This window comes from Drosophila suzukii, chromosome X (assembly GCF_043229965.1).
Source record: "Drosophila suzukii chromosome X, CBGP_Dsuzu_IsoJpt1.0, whole genome shotgun sequence".
In the NCBI taxonomy this organism is placed as follows: Eukaryota; Metazoa; Arthropoda; class Insecta; order Diptera; family Drosophilidae; genus Drosophila; species Drosophila suzukii.
In genome coordinates this window covers 1,198,699-1,214,882 of record NC_092084.1, presented here as the reverse complement: position 1 = coordinate 1,214,882, position 16,184 = coordinate 1,198,699, and the positions used below count along the sequence as shown (strand labels likewise).

The 16,184-nt window shown below is 39.0% G+C and overlaps 2 protein-coding genes across 6 annotated transcripts in view; one reads left to right on the top strand and one right to left on the bottom strand.

The window, feature by feature from the left end:
• Positions 1 to 346: 346 nt before the first annotated feature.
• The window catches only part of Nrg (Neuroglian), a 41,125-nt gene continuing 25,287 nt past the window's right edge, over positions 347 to 16,184 (top strand). For 2 of the 5 annotated variants that reach the window (XR_010654901.2, XM_017081461.3), the window contains exon 1: positions 347 to 453. The gene's annotated coding sequence lies outside the window, so the exon portion shown is untranslated. Of the gene's footprint in view, positions 454 to 511; positions 532 to 609; positions 634 to 16,184 lie in introns of those variants that run through there. The other 3 variants (XM_017081462.4, XR_010654903.2, XR_010654902.2) reach the window with 3 other exon arrangements.
• PIP82 lies at positions 8,690 to 15,752 on the bottom strand. The gene is made up of 3 exons (XM_036820461.3): positions 15,420 to 15,752; positions 11,852 to 15,103; positions 8,690 to 8,898 (listed from the first exon to the last, which is right to left on the bottom strand). The coding sequence occupies exons 1-3, from the start codon at positions 15,604 to 15,606 to the stop codon at positions 8,840 to 8,842; spliced, it is 3,498 nt and encodes a 1,165-aa protein (XP_036676356.3). The 5' UTR covers positions 15,607 to 15,752; the 3' UTR covers positions 8,690 to 8,839.

The following is a 16,184-nucleotide window of genomic DNA, read 5'->3' as shown; positions in this document are numbered from 1 at the left end:
CTATCCTGAGGGCAATAATCAATAATCGCATCCGCCTGAAGTGTTCTAAATGTGTTCTAAAATCGAAACCAAAGGCTTTTTATTGAAAATTTGTATTTAATAAATGAGAATTCTGAATTCTAAAAATTAAATTCGAACGCGCGACTTTTTTGGCGAGTGTGTAAAAATCACAGTAAAAGTCACAGGTCACTCTACCTATGACATTGAGTTGACTTTAGTGCATTAGTTTAATCACAAATTTATTCGAATTATTCGCAAACAAGTGGCTAATTTGAATTTCCAGGCGATTTATTCGTTATGGTATTAATAGTGGTATTTTGTATTTTATAGTATATTTCTGAGACCAAATTGGTATTTCTCGCTGGGTCCGGCGCGGTTACGCTGTTTTTGAGTTCAGGTCCAGCCACGGGTAAAAAATACAAATTATTCGAAAAATTGCTCGCGTTGTTGGTGGTACGTACCGTTCTGTCGTCCGCTCGATTTTCGAGCCCGTTGCCGCGATACATATTCGAATGCGCCCGAACATATATTGTGTGTGGATGCCTAAACACTTACTTTTTTTTCCCTAACAGTTCGTTGCGCGCGTGTGTGTGCGCCGGGAACTAAAATAGTAAAAAAAAGTTGACTGACGCCGTAAATTTGTCTTATTTACTTCGCATTTATAAATTAGATTCGCCCATCATTTTTTTATAGTGTGTGTCAGTGTGCGGGTGTGCTTGTCTGGGAATTCTTTAAAATTGGCAGCTGGCACTCGGACATAAGTCGCCAAGCGAAAACAAAATTGCTAGTCTCCCTGCGTTACTTCTACCTTTTTTTGTTTCACGTTGCCGCACCCCGAAAAAAGTTAATAGTTTTTTTTTCTTAAATTCAAACGAATGGCGAATGCAGCCACAGAGGCAATGCAAAATTCACGCCAAGTGCGAAGCACCCGATGACAACAGAAAAGGAGAAGCAGAAGGAGGACGCCAAAACAATATTATAGAGACAACAACAACAATAGCCACATTAACTGTACACAAGACCAGCAAAAAGCGCTCAGGAACTCAAAATTAACGCTGAGCCGTGTTGTTGTTTTTGTATGTATGTATTTGTATTTACCACGAAGCCAAAACTTCGTAATCGAGTTTTGAGTGCTGCTCTCTCTCTGACTCTCTTTCACCTGAGTGTTGGGTTCTTGAGCGCTTTTTTGGCAAAATCCTGACTTGTCACTGGCTTTTGGTATATAACTTAGAGGTAAGCCATCCCAATATCCTTTTGTTTTTGTGTACCACTTTTTCGTTCAAGGGCGTAATCCTAAGTCACACACACCGTTTTTAGTGGCCTTAAACAGGTTTTTTTCTAGCAGCTAGCAAAGATGTAGGAAAAGAGCGCAGACAATGAGCGCGAATTACGACTACATCCATATATGTGTGTGTGTATAAGGTGGGGCAGCTTCAAGAGATCACTTTGAGCTCTCTGGCGCTCTTCTGGCGTTTTCACATGCATGTATAGGTATGGGTATTCCATATTGAAAGCGATTTCTCTAAATTCTATCGATCAGACTGACAGAAAGTAGAGATTACCGCATCCAAAATGTTCAAAAGTTACTATCTTTCAAACTAGTCACTCAAATGGAATTTTTGTAATGATCTGTAGCTAGTTACAAACAATTCTAAACGGTATAAGTTCAATAAAAAGACCGTTAAAACACCTTAAAAATCCCACCATCCTTTTGATGTTGAATACTTTTAAAGATTTCGATTCCTAAAAGTTAAAGGAAATTTAAATTGAGCAAGTTCGACTGTGGATGTGTTGTTTTTGCCCCTCGCCGCCATTTTTGTTACTGTTGCTTTTGACCATGCGGTCATCGCGACGACGTCATCGTTGTGAATAGTAAATATATGTATGTATGGTGGTTCGTTCCGCCCCAGCGATTCCCTCTCCCCGAATCGACCCAAAAATGAAAACATAATAATAAATAAAGAAATAACAGAAACTACGCCAACTGAAGAAGCAAACAAATTGCCTGTCAGTTGGTTAATAAAATGCCCTTGTTGGAAAGGGGTCATAGAGCTTAATATAAATTTCGTATTTTAAGCTAAATGGAAGCATACGAAAATTAATATATAACATTTGTAAGCTTCAGTTTTACTTGAAAACTTATCAGAATCTTATTTGAAAACATTGGACTTTAAGTTTTGCGCTTTTAATTAAATAACGCATAAAATATATGTAAAAGTTCCAGTACATACTTAGTTAGGCTTGTATTTTTTAAAGATAAACAAATATGGGCATGTTTATCAACTGTTTTGTTACCATTTGTTACCACAAAACAAATTAAATTACTTACGCGAATTCATAAATAAAAATCAAGTTGCTGATATGGAATCGCAGCTCTATATATGTATGCATTTCCTTTAAGCTAATGTGATCATCATATTAAAATATTTAGCTTACTTACTGCAACCTTTGACACCACCAAAAAATGTTCAGATTGCATATAAATTTCTGATTGCGCCTTTCCACAAAACAAACTAATTTACTTACGCGAATTCAAAAAGAAATTTCAAAATCAAGTTCCTGATATGGAACCGCAGCGCTGTTCATATATGTATGTATGCATTTCCTTTAAGCGAATGAGATCATCATATTAAAATATTTAGCTTGCTTACTGCAACCTTTGACTCCACCAAAAAATGTTCAGATTGCATTTAAATTTCTGATTGCGCCTTGTGTATATTATTTTAGCATATAGAGTTTAGTTTTTTACGCTTCAATGAAAGATAACCCCAATTCAAGGGATAATTTCATTGAAAGTACTGAGCAAAGGAACTTGAAACGGGACATTGAAAGTTTATCGGTAGAGAACCAACATCCCCTATAATTTATGCCACGAACAATTGGAAAAGTCAAGCATAATTAAAGCAGTTCATTTATTGAGTAGGTACTGAAATGGAGAATCACACTCAGGGCCACTTGAATATGTACAGAGCATCATTTATTGTTTTTTTTGGTCACGCTTCGTCTATTTGTTATTGTCACTTCTCTGGCGATTTTCCGATCTCTCTCTTCGCTGGGAAATACATTTGCAGTTTGTCAGCAATAGCGGGTTAGGAGTCGCCATAAGACTTGTGATCGCTCATCGGTGAGATAAAGTAAAAACTAAGTAATTGATGGTTTCGCCACCAATGTTTTGAAAATTGTTCCCATGAGTACAATTATATTTTTTTATTTCTAGTGTTTCCCAGTATTTTCTTATCGCTCGGCTCTTAAAGCTCCAATACTTTCACTGATCTTGGGTGATTTCCAGCGTAATTGAATTGTTCTTGAACACCACAAGGGCAGTCTTCAATTATTTATCAAATCTTCCCGGGGCTTTTGTAATTTGTGTTATCTTGCTTTGGGTCGATCACTTTTTATTTACATTTGTAGTTTGTTTTCGTATTGGCTTTTGTCACATCTGACGACTGCTGAATATACATTATATGATATCATCGATATCTTTTTCGACCTCTTTCATAGCGCGCTCAATTTATAAGAGATTTATGTTGATATTTTCTTTTTTGGCGTGCAATTGCCTGGCATTTGTTATAATTAAAATGGAACGCCCCGAAAAGTTGGGTGAGTTTAGGAACGCAAACACAAATATGTGTGCTTTCCAAGTGGATAGTATATTTATATGAATGTACATATATACATTTATATATACCTATAAATTTATGAGTTCTGGTGCGAGAGAATGTGTGTAGTGTTATTGATATAATCATCATCGCCGCGATCTGTATCTTTTTCGGAGCTTTGCCATGTGGATTTCTCGGATCTCATTTTTAGTCTTTCTTTTATATCTCGAACAGCTGGCGATTGCGTCATTGTTATTCGATTTTCTCTCTGTCTTCAGCCAGTTTTTAATCCAATTTCGTTGTCCATGAGCAAAATCCTTTTATGATGTCACGTTAGGATGTTGCATGTCGCATGTCGCAGGCCAAAAAAATCCTTTACTTTTTTTTGTGGCCGCAAAATCAATAGCAAGCCAGGAAACTCTGAATTTTTCTGCCACTCTGAAAACAAACAGAAAAGGCCAAAAAACAGCGTGATGTCATCATTCGTTGTCTTCAATTTGGTTTTCGGGCCGTTTCTCGCTCTTTTATTCGACGGAACAGCACTCAGTTTGTTTCTTCAACGATTTGCTTTTTGATGAGCTCCGCTGCAAGCGTAACTAATCCAAAATTTGTCAATAAAAATAACTTTGATTGGGATTTAAATATATAAGTTGTACTTTCCAAAATATGAAACCACGAAAGTGCGAACTAAATTATTTTTGTACTTGGTTATAGCTCAAGATGATTTTTTTATAATAAATTTTTTTAAATAGGATTATAAAATATTAAAAAGTCTTTACATGTTACATTTTTTCATATGACATCTTAAGTGTTAAGGGGATTCGATGCGGGATCGGGGTTTTCGCGGTAACCGCACTTAGGTGTCTGTTGTCTTACTTTTATTTATCTTTTTGTTGTTGTCTAGCCTTAACCTAAACAGCAAAAAAATTATAATAACTTCTTTCCATGACAATAATGTAATATTATATGTATCTTTAAAATCACATGGATATGACTGAATAATACTATGACATAAAAATATAATACATACTTTCAGATTCCTTTTATAGATCATTAAAATATCTTAATATCGGAAGGGAACTATCATTGCTAGGCAATTAGGACAAATCATTTATTTAATGGATCCAGCCTGAAAAACTCTTCTGAAATCTTTTCCTTTAGCCTGTTGTCTATCCTACTTTTAAAAATATTTTAAGTTATATTTTATATATATTTTTATATATATATCTATTTATATGAATGCTTATCGTGGAACTATTTTGATATGCGATATATTTTTTGCGTAGTGCATTTGTTAGTTTAGCTTGTTTTATCATCCGTTTTTGCGGCTGCTCTAGGTGCCAGTACCGTATCTCTGCCGGCGTCGAGTGCATTGCACTTTTAAGTGTTTTCGGGTTGGGAAATCGCGGAAAGCGGGCAAGACGCCGGCAGAGAAAAACCCCATGTGGCACAGTTGCACACAGCCCAAAAAAAAGAAAGAGAACAGAGACAGGCAGACAGGAGTGGCGACTGCAATTTGCATTAGCTTTTCGCTGTGTTTTAGTTCTTGTGCAGTCACCTCCAACTTCTTTTTCACATTTTCCATTTTCCGTTTTCCATGCCCAATGGGGCTACTTTTGAGCCCTCTTATCATTTGGGTTAAATGTGCAAACACAAAAATAAGGGGCATGGCTTTTTGGTTAATTAGACAGAGAAAAATTCATAGTTGGTTGTCAATACTCAAGAAATTCGTAGTAAAATATTCAAAATTCCAATTCCTTTATTTTCTGCAATCATATTATTTATTTGTTACACGATCACAAACTATTATAAAATAGGTTAACTGCTTTGAGCATAACTGTGTTGGCAATACGTAAATAAAATTATCGAACGATTACAGATTATTTAATCTAACAATCTCCGCCTGCCTTTTAATTGATCAATCAACAAGCTGCTCTTAAAAACACAATAAAAGGGGCCTATCTTTGTTTACTCGAGTATTTTTTGCAAGATCTCAAAGCGATCAAGTTTCACATTTCCACAGATGCAAACAATTCTCTATCGGTATTTATTTTTGATCGAAGTTGTCATTTAAATGGTTTTCTGCCATAAACAAATAAAAAGTAAAGCTTTGTCGGATCGGGGAGCTTTTTTCCAGACCCGAATGGTGACTCAAAGCCAATTCAAGCTTGTATCTTTGCCGGTGTGTTTTTTCAGTTATTTGGGTACTATATTATCGGACACGCCCAGTGAGAAAAAATATGTATGGCAAGCTTTGAGCCTTACTTTTCGTCTCTCTTTTTAGGTATTCTTCAGTTTTGGTGGGAAATTAAGTTGTACAATTGATGTTTGCCAGCTATTTTATTTTAGAATGAAAGCTAAGGCGTGGCTAACAGCTAAAGTGTAAGATTTTTTAAATGATAGTTGTATACAAATATACGTGATCGTTGGTCATTTTTATGATGACCTACATACTAACAAAGTTCTTTTATGAACGATAAGCTTTTACTTGTTCATAATGAAAATACCTTCACCTTATATTGTATTCCTAAGAAATCTATTATATTGATGAGTATTTTAAAGACTTTAAAGTTCGTATTATTCCCCATACTTTTTCCTAGTATTCCTGTACTGCTACTTGTGGGCCTAAAACTTCCGTTTAGTGCGTTAGTTGGCCCGCTTTAAATGTGGCTAAATTGTGGATGTGGAGGGGCAAGTAAGTTGGTAAGCCGAGCTCTCTCGTTTCATAAATTGCATTATGTTGCCGGCGAGTTGCGAGTGAGGAATGGAGTGGAGTGGAGTGAAGTTGCCACCGCCAGAGGAGCATTGAACTCCTCGTCTGTGGTCCGGAAACCTGACAGCAACTCCCAGTGGAAAATGTGCCCCCTTTTTTCCAGCCAACCAGCTAACCAACTGACTAACCGCCAGCCAGCCTTCTGGTTAAAACTTTTGCCGGCTTTGCTCACTTCCTTTGAATTTTCCGCACACGCTTTTCCTTTTCAATGGAGAGGGGAAATTTGTTTGATTGATTAAGAGTTAATACTTTTTAAAGTGATCGAGTTGGTTAATATATATATTAATGTGTTTTAATGTATTATGAAGCTAGATTTATATAAAAAATGCACCCTTTTCACTTTCACTTTATTACTTTTGAAACTGGCAAATAAACTTCAAACGAATGATAACTTTTTTCTCAACATTGAATGTAAATCATATAAATGAGATAATGTTTGGTCAGCCGTCCGTCTGTCATTCATTCATTCACGCATTCAATCCATTTCCCATGCTGACCACACACAAAAATCCAAAATAAAAGGAAAATAAAATTTCATTCACATTAATTGGGGTGGCTTTGGATTTTCGGATCGGATACCACCAGGGGCTAACAGCGTGTGTATCCGTATCTTTGCAACTTTGTAGATACTTTCGGCTGCATACTGGTTGGCATTTGGTCGCGTGTCAAATAACTTTGCTTGCAGCTGTTTTTCCGAGGGGTGGAAAATACATATATCAGTATATGTGACCGATCCATTGTTTGGCTGCTACCAACATTTTGCACTTATTTACTTTGGGCTCGGGGCTCCGAACTCCGTTAAATTTCCACTTTCTTAATTGCCCATCCGAAAGTCAACAGTTCTTTAGAATTGGGAAATGCTGGTAGCTGGTTCTTAATTTATAGAATTTATTGGCATTTAATGCGATGGCATGAGGGCGAGAATACCGCTATTACGATGCTCTAGGTAGGTCCCAATAAAAAATAAGTCTTCACCACAAGCAAAGTTTAATTAATCAAAAGGGGGTGGGGTGGGCAGACCAGAGTCTGCGTAGATGTGTGCTTATTAATTTGCTCTGATTAAAGACCTAAAGTGACCCCGCAAGAGTCATTTTCCTCACTTCTGATGAGGCAATGGGAACAAAGGCGGATGGGCGAGCCAGGGGAGGAGCTTTCTAAGCCGCCTAATGAATCAGCCAGTAAAATGACTAAGCAGCGAAAATGAAAGGAGAGCCGGGTGGGGTAAATGGGTGGATGCATAGACGTGCATACATATATGGCACTGCATTGCAGTCGATTCAAAGGGCCAAGGCCACTAAAAATCCAAGCCAAAAAGGCAAACAAACATGAATTTAAAGGACAAATCTGTTTCTGATTTTTGCAATTTAAATTCAAAGGGGTTTAGGTTAGATACAGTTGAAAAATCAATTCAAGCTGAAGTTTAATGGAGTAAAGCAACGAAAATTGATATAAGATATTATTCTATATACAACCACATTTCCATATTAAAAATTGATAAAAAAAAAGCAATTTTAAAAATGACTGTCCTTATATCTAGGATCATAACAAAAACTACAAACCAAACTATTGGAGACCATACAGATGTTGCGAGTTTCAACATGATCTTTCGCGTTTTACGATTATCGGGGCATTATCCTTATAGCTTATAGCCGCCATATGTTGCATGCAACTAGCCAAAACTAAAATGCATGTAGGGATGTATGCATCCATTCCCATTTCCATTTCTACCCTTGGCTGCATTTCCAAATTAATTAATTAGCATAAATTATTAATTAAAATGCGCTCAGTCAGCGATTCGAGCCAGCCGCGGAAAGCGATAGGGGAAGTAATTTCAGGTTCTGTTTTCAGGATCACTGCAACCACCCCCCGACCTACGTATTCGGAACATAGGTATACATAATACAGATGTGCAGATACATATGGTGGTGCTATGGTGGAGTGTCAGCTGGCACCTATTTCAGCCCTCCGTTTGCCCGTTGCATTTCAGCGCTATTAATCAACTTCCTTTTTGGAACACTCCCTCCGTCCTCAAAAAAACCAGTCCGAGCTGGATTTCATCTGTTCCCGAAAAGTTTCGTTAAATGAATTATAATGCTACTATTATTTCTTCGTATATATACGATATTTATATCGCTTGTTTATTTTTGTATTTTTTCAAAGTTATACAAGTTGTACTTTATTTGTTAAATAAAAGCTTAAACTAAAGAAAAAAATTGAAGGTCGCTGATTTAGATAAACATTGAAAGCATTGTTCTTTTTTTGTTTTTTCATTTAAAAAAATTTAGTATTGGGTATAGAAAAAAAATTCTGGTTACTGAAGCTACACTTAATTAACTAAACTTTTGTTTTTAACTTTTCAATAGTTAATACATTATTAATTTTATATGAATACAGGTTTTTCTTTAAATTGTGTTGAAAGCACTACAATTTTCAGGACCCTAACCTATATTTAATCCTATTTTTTCGCTTAGATCTCCACCACATAGCGACTGCTGCCCGAGGGACTTATGGAGTAGTAGCTGGTCTCTGAAAAAATATTAGGTTTGGTTATTAATTTCTGGGAAAATCTTTAGACGGTACAAAATTTAGGGTGTTAAAATGATCTTTTAAATATACCTTTAAGGTATTATTACCAAGAGCTCTATGGGACTCTAAGATTATTACACTGATAAAAAAATGGAATAGTACATTTAAATATCCGCATATTGAATCAAAAATTTCATATTTCGTATTTAAATTTAATACAAAAAACATTGTATTAAATACGAAACATATTAAATTGCATAGTTTAATACTAAAATATTTAAATCAAAGAAGAGCATATTTAATTTAAATTTGTTTATATTTATTTTTAAAAATATTATATTTATCGTTAATATTTTCAGAATTAAAAAAATCCGTATTTAAATTAAAAATGTTTCATATTAATTTTGAGTATTCAAATTATTTTATTTTAAAGTTTTTAATATTTAAAATAAAAATGTTTGTAATAATAATATAGAAAGTGTCAATTTGAAAGGGTTTTTCAATGTTTATATCAAATAAAAACACCTCAAGAAGATATCTTTTATATTTACGTACAAATTAATTAATTAAAATGTATTTTATTTGTACTATCACATTTAAATATGTTTCATATTTAAATATTAGGTTCTGCCATGTCCGTTTTTAAGTACGATAATATTTAAAATAAATATTTTAAGCTGACTTTAACAAAAAGATTTATTTCATAAACTGTATACTCATGTCCATACATTTGTTCAGACCAAACATTATACATTTTTAAAAACAAATTTATATACATTAAAGTAAATTGACATATGTACATATGTATGTACTTATGTAAATGGGCAGAACAAAAACGAAGGCGCTAAGATAATTTTTGGCGGTTTTTTTTTTGTTCTATCCTACATACATTCTTTCGCGTTTGCTTTGATCAATGACTCTTCTTCTTGATCACTAAACGACGCGTGTTATTGAAGAGTTGCAGCCGAAGAAGTTGGACGTGTCGGGTCTTTATAAAAGTGAAGTTGGCATACAAATATAAAATTAAACTTGATTGCGCTATCAAAAAATCATGTGAAGTTTCTTTAAATAAATAAGTGTGTATGTTGGCAGCAACATTCAATGCCAAAAAGTACATTTTTCGCGGCATGTCTTTTCTTTAAACTGTATTCGGCCATACATATGTACATATGTACAATTGATTCCGCTTTTTCAACACGGCACGACGCTTGCCATTTCATAATTGCAGCCAAAGAAGTAGGACGTGTCGTATCTTTTTTAAAGTGAAAATAGCCTAAAAATTAATATGTGCATATGTGTGTATAAAAGTTAAATTAAAATTATCAAAAATATTTTACTCGTACTGCGTTTTCCTAGAATACAACAAATTAGCGCGCGCCGTTACACGCATACATATACATACATATGCACGTAGAATGTATTAATTATTAAGTGGATTAAAATTTTCGGTTCTCAGAAACGTATGAACGTACAATCAAGTGCAGCTACACACACATACATATACCACACCGTGCGTTTACCGTTGCTTGGTCGCCAACAAAGTTGAGCGTGCCCTAGCGAACACACACATGTACATTTTCTGCAACACATCTACCCACACACAGCGTGCGTTTACAGTTCCTGGCAAAGTCATAGGTAAGTAAAAAACGTAGAAATAAATACATTTTTAAAAGTAAGAATAGGGCAAAGTAGGTTTTAAATTAAATAATACATTTTTTCTATATCATTCCTCGCAGTGGCAAACAAATACATTCTCGAACCAACATACATATATGCCAAATATACAAATTCCAGAACGAAGCATATAAAACTGGATAAAATATTGGAGGTTCCTGTTGAGAATAAAACCCATACTCGGCGTAAGGATGTGAAAACTTTCGATGGAGCTGAGCTTTAGAAAGCATGGCCAAAATATGCTGACTCGCGGGCGCCGGAATTGGTAATTTATAATTTTAGTCAGACTACATTCGGATTTTGTCTTTTTATTTATTTTTTTGTGCTCTTTTGTTGTTTTCTTTCAGGTCCAAATCTTTAACCATTCATATTTTGATTGATCTCTTTAAAACGAAATCTATAATTTTCTTTTTTATCTTACTATTTATTTCGCAGATAACTTACAAAACTAATTAGTGTTTAGCTATTAAGATTGGTAATACTCTAAGATTGTTTAAAGTACTTTCTTTCGTTTATGAATTGACAACTGTGTATATAGCGTGTAATGCTTTAGAAGTTAAAACATGCAACCATTTGCAGGCATATGAATGTGGAATAATCAAAAATGTATTAGTTCTTAAAAAACATTGAAGAGTTTTCAAGCACATGCATGTATGCTGTAAATGCTAAAAAATATGTTTTATACAGATCTCTGTAAAATAAATATAAGTGTAACTGTATTATTTGTACCTTCCAGCAAGCCGTAATGAAAAATAAATGTTTAAATAAAATCGAAAAATCAAATCAAATTTGTGTACTAATTTTTTTTAGTGTACCAAAAATATTTGAATTCTTATCATATTTAATATTATAATTGGCATATTTTGAATAAATATGTCTAGTATTGAATCTTAATACGACTTATATTGAATTTTAATATTTCGGTTATTCATTTAACTATTAAAATTTTAGAATTTAATATGGTTTCTATTTATTTTAAACACGTGTACTATTTAATTCAAATTTTAAAAATTTAAAATCAAATAGTCATAATATTAAATAGAAATATGAATTGTATTTAATTTAAATATGGCTTATATTTAACTTAAATATTTAAAATATTAAAATCTATTCCGCAAATATTTAAATTTAATATGGAAAAAAAGTTAATATGCGCATATTTAAATTTAATAAAAACCGCAATGGATGAAAATCAAAGCGAAAAATATTTGGGTTGAATATGAAATATTTGGATTTACTACGTTTTTTTTATCAGTGTAGGAAATTACCAGAAACTCACCTTCGTCGCTGTCGAAGCTATAGAAGTTATCATCATCGCGGGTCATGGATCGTCGGCTGCGTCGTTGATGCTGCAGAATTTGGTTGGGATTCGGATTCTGGTTGGAATCGGAGCCGAGATTCGGCATGGAAGTGGTGGTGTTCGTGGGCGTGGAACTTCGCCGGCTACTGGGGAAGGAAAGTGGTGAACCGTACTCGGATCGGCTGCAGTTGGAGTTCTGGCGGTCCAGAGCTAGTTCATTGGATTTCTTTTTCCTTCCACTGAGGACCACCTCATCGTCCCTATCGGATTCGTTGTCGTTATTATTGTTATTGTTGAGAGTTATTTGTGGTATGACCACCACAGCTCGGTTCGTTGGGGTCACCGAATCCACGGCTCTCTTTTCGGTTATTTGAAGCTCGAGGATTTGCTCCATCTCCGGCACATCCTCCTGGGACTCCTCGCCCTCGCTGTGCATCCTCCGCGGGCAAAGGCGTGGCCTGCCGCCCTCGAAGCGGGATATCAGCTTGTTGACCTTGCCCACGTCACCGGGACGCACTTGCTCATTGTAGGTGAGTCGCAGGGAGCTGGTCTTGACCAGCGGCTTGGCCGGTCTCGACATGGAGGCGCTTCTCTGGGGGATTCCCCTGCTGATGGGAGTGGGAGTGGGATCTGGAGCTGGTGCAGGAGCAGGGGCAGGGGCCACCAGCGGAGCTGTTAAGGCCTGAGGAGCCGGTGGTGGCTTGCTGATGGGCAACGGTGGAGGCACTGCATCGTAAATGGGAGGGGTGGCTGGGCGCTTGGGTGGCGGACATCGCTGTGGGAGTGGCGGCGGCGGTGGCGACTCCGATGGGGGTCGCTCCGATGCATCCCTCTCCTCCTCCTCCTCCTCTTCCTCCGCTTCCTCCTCATCCGAGTATCGATCCACCTCCTCCTCTTCCTCTTCCTCCTCCTCTTCCTCCTCTTGGGCCATAAGGCTTTCCCTACTGTTCCCAATCTGTGGACTTTGCACCCGTATCCTTGTCACCCGGGAACTACTGTCGTCCGCCTCCTCGCCACTGGTATCGATGCTACTCCCAGCACTGATCCTCAGAACTGGGGCATTCCGCAGTGCCTCATCGAAGTCGGCGAAGGCAGCAGATGATCCGCCAGCCGATGCCTCGAATATGTCAATGCTCTTGGGCTTATACAGAGCAGGAGCTGGCCAGGATGAGGAGGTCTGCTCCTTGAAGCCAGCGATGATCCGATCGTTGGGCAACCAAACGTTGCTTCCACCGGCCGGGGTCTTGAATTCCGGCGATGGAGATCTCGCAGTGGGGGAGTAGGAAGATGAGATCTTGATCTCAGGGTAGGGAGAGGTTTTCCTTCCGATGGAGGAGGATGCTTTGATGCCAGGATACGGGGAAACGGAGCCGGCCTTCGAGGACATTGCTATGATCAGCGTGGATTCGTACGCATCGGAGTGCTCTTGATGGATGAGCACCCGCGGGTAGTCCTCCTCGGCCATCTCCTCCAACGATTCGCTGCTCCAGGCGGTTGCTCCGCCCTTTGACGCCGCCTGAATCTCCGCCAGCTTCGCCATTTGGCGAGCAGCGTGGGTGGCCGCAGCTCCCGATAGGGATTCCCTCTTTCCCCTCTCATGCTCCTCCTGATGTTCCTCCTGGATCTGGCCAAATGCCTCCTCAGCGGATATATCCTCGCCACTATCGTCGTTCTGCTCATCCTCATCCTCGAGGCTATCGCTGCGATGGTAGGTGGTCGGCAGTTCCTCATCATCATCGAGCTCCACCGGTTCGTGACCCACGGTATTCGGTTTGCGTTCTCGCTCTGATTTAACTGGGTTTTCATTGGCGTTGGAGTGCCGTTGAAAAAACTTGAGCTGGTGCATCTTCTCGTTAAGCTTGGCCAGGGTCTTCTCCAGCTGGGAGCCAAGAAGGAGACCTCCTAGGACTCCAGTGGCGGTCCCAGTGGCGGCTCCAGTTTGTTCCACATTTGTTCCCTCCTTGGGCTCCTTCGGGACACGCTCCTTGAAGCTTTTTCGCCAACGCTGCTGCAGTTGCTCCGTGGACGCAAAACGACTGAGACGAGCGCGCAGATTGGATGTGGAGCTTCTGCCGGGTGCATCTTTGGGAGTCTCCTGCTCCTCCTCTTCTCCGTCCCTTTCTTCATCTGAGTCCACAGCTGCTTTTGTGGCCTTGGTTTTAATCTTGGCCGGACGTTTGATTGACTTTCGAAGTCTCTTGATGTTTTGCCTTATGCCCAACTTGGAGCCTGGATTAGTTTCCCCGGCTCCAGCATTCTCTTCGGTCTTGAAGGAGGCCTCCTCCTTGCTCCTGGAGAATTGCGAGAGATTCGGCAGACTTGGCAGATGATGGGGCAACTTGTTGAGCAACTGCTTATAGCTACTGGGACGCTGTGGAACTGGTGGTGGCTCCTGAACTTCAAGCTCCTTCCCAGCCTCCTCCATTTCCAAGGGAGGCTTGCGCACCTTGGCGAATCTGGTGGCAGCTATACCTGGTTTCCGGCGACTCGGCAATGGCGGGGTGGCCTCCATCCCGCTCTCATCCGTCTCATGGTTCCCACTCTTGCCCTTCTCAAACTGCTCGTGCTCCACCTCGTCCTCATCGAAGGTGTTCTGCCGAGTGGCCACCAAAGTTCTGATCTTGATATCATAGTTCTCGGCTATCTCCCGATCTCTGCGCTCCCTGGCCAGTTTTTCCGACTTCAATTCCCGCTCGTACTGCTCCACGTAGCGATCCACCTCGATGTTGTCCCTCCTCACCGTCGTCTGTTTGGCAAAGATGTGCTTGAGCCTCAGTTCGCTGAGGCTCTTGTAGCCTCTCTGCAACCGTTGGGTCAATGTGGAGGCCCCCGTATTCCCCGTGGGCGGTGGATCATCTGGTATTTTGATAGGACTAATGGGTCGCGAAGCTCTGTCTGCGCTGCCAGGAGCATAGTAGTCGTCATCGAGACTTCCTGCACTTCTGTACGTTCCCGGCTGCGATCTTTCCAGTTGTCCCACCCGGATCTCCTCCTGCTCACCCTCGTACATCAGCGAACTGATCGTGGAGATCCTCTGGGGCGTTCTGTTGATGAACTGCTGCGATTGGGTACCAGCCACCTGGAGGTGCGACTGCTGCGGTGCTCCTCCTCCTCCTCCAGCATCTTTTGAGGATCGCCCTGCTGCTTCTGTTCCACTCTTGGAGCTGCGAAAGATCTTGCGACCACGCAACTTGGGCAGCGATTTGGGCAACTTCAGTTGGGGCAACTTGGCTGTGGGGGAATATTTCAGGAAAATTGTTATCAAATAATCAAAAAAAATGTATTCATAGGTTAAAATCTTCTATATATATTGGGTACTTCTTCTATCTATATGTTTTAAAATTGTAAGAATCAGTGCAGAAACTGTTTCCCAAACCAAAAACCAATTCTAAAATATTACCAAAGTTAAAACGACATAACTATTCCAATACTTAAACCACAGACTTGGTTGTATATTATACTTTTTTTCCTCAGAAGACCTTGAAGAGTAAGGTTTTGAAATGCAGTTATACTTTTGAGCAATCACCCAAATCTCCCACCAACTCACCTCTCAAACTATCCACATCGATGCGCTGGCATAGGTTTCGAAAATCCATAGAAGAGCCAATACGATCCGTATTCCTAGTCCTATTTTGCTCCAAATCGGGGGAGTTACGTCGCTCCAGTTGCGATTCCGATTGCACCTGATGGATGTGATGATGGTAATGATGGAACTGCTGCTGCTGGTGGCTCATCACACCACAGCGAACAAATGTATATCCACTAGATCTGGGGATATATATCCAATAAACCGAAACCGAAAACCAAAAACTTGGAACGTCCGTTGCAGTTCAGCATTTTAGCCAGTTTGAAGAGGCTCCGGCGGAGAATAGCGAAGAAAAACACGGACTACGGCTGCGGCAACTGGCACCTGTCAATGGAAAACTGCTAATTCAATTAGCACATGGGGGCTTTTCCAACCCTTTGTTTTGGTACAAGTGCGAGGTATGTCTTGGGTATTTAAATCTATCCCCCGGGGGTGCAGCAGAAATCTCTAGAGACGTGAAAGGTCTTTAAAATGGTGTCTGAAAATATGCTGTGAAAAATATTGTACCATCTCTTTGGATTTGATAGGTCACAAAGTTTAGTATGGCCAGAATAAGAAACTCGCCAATAATATATGATATTAGAACCTTACTGAATTATAATAGATGGGTATTTCCAATAAGCACCCTATGGCATATAGCTTTTACTTGTTTTACCTCTTCTTCCTCTGCACTGTTTTTGTGCTTCCTCTGCCAACTTGCAACTGCCCTGGCACATTTTCTAACCA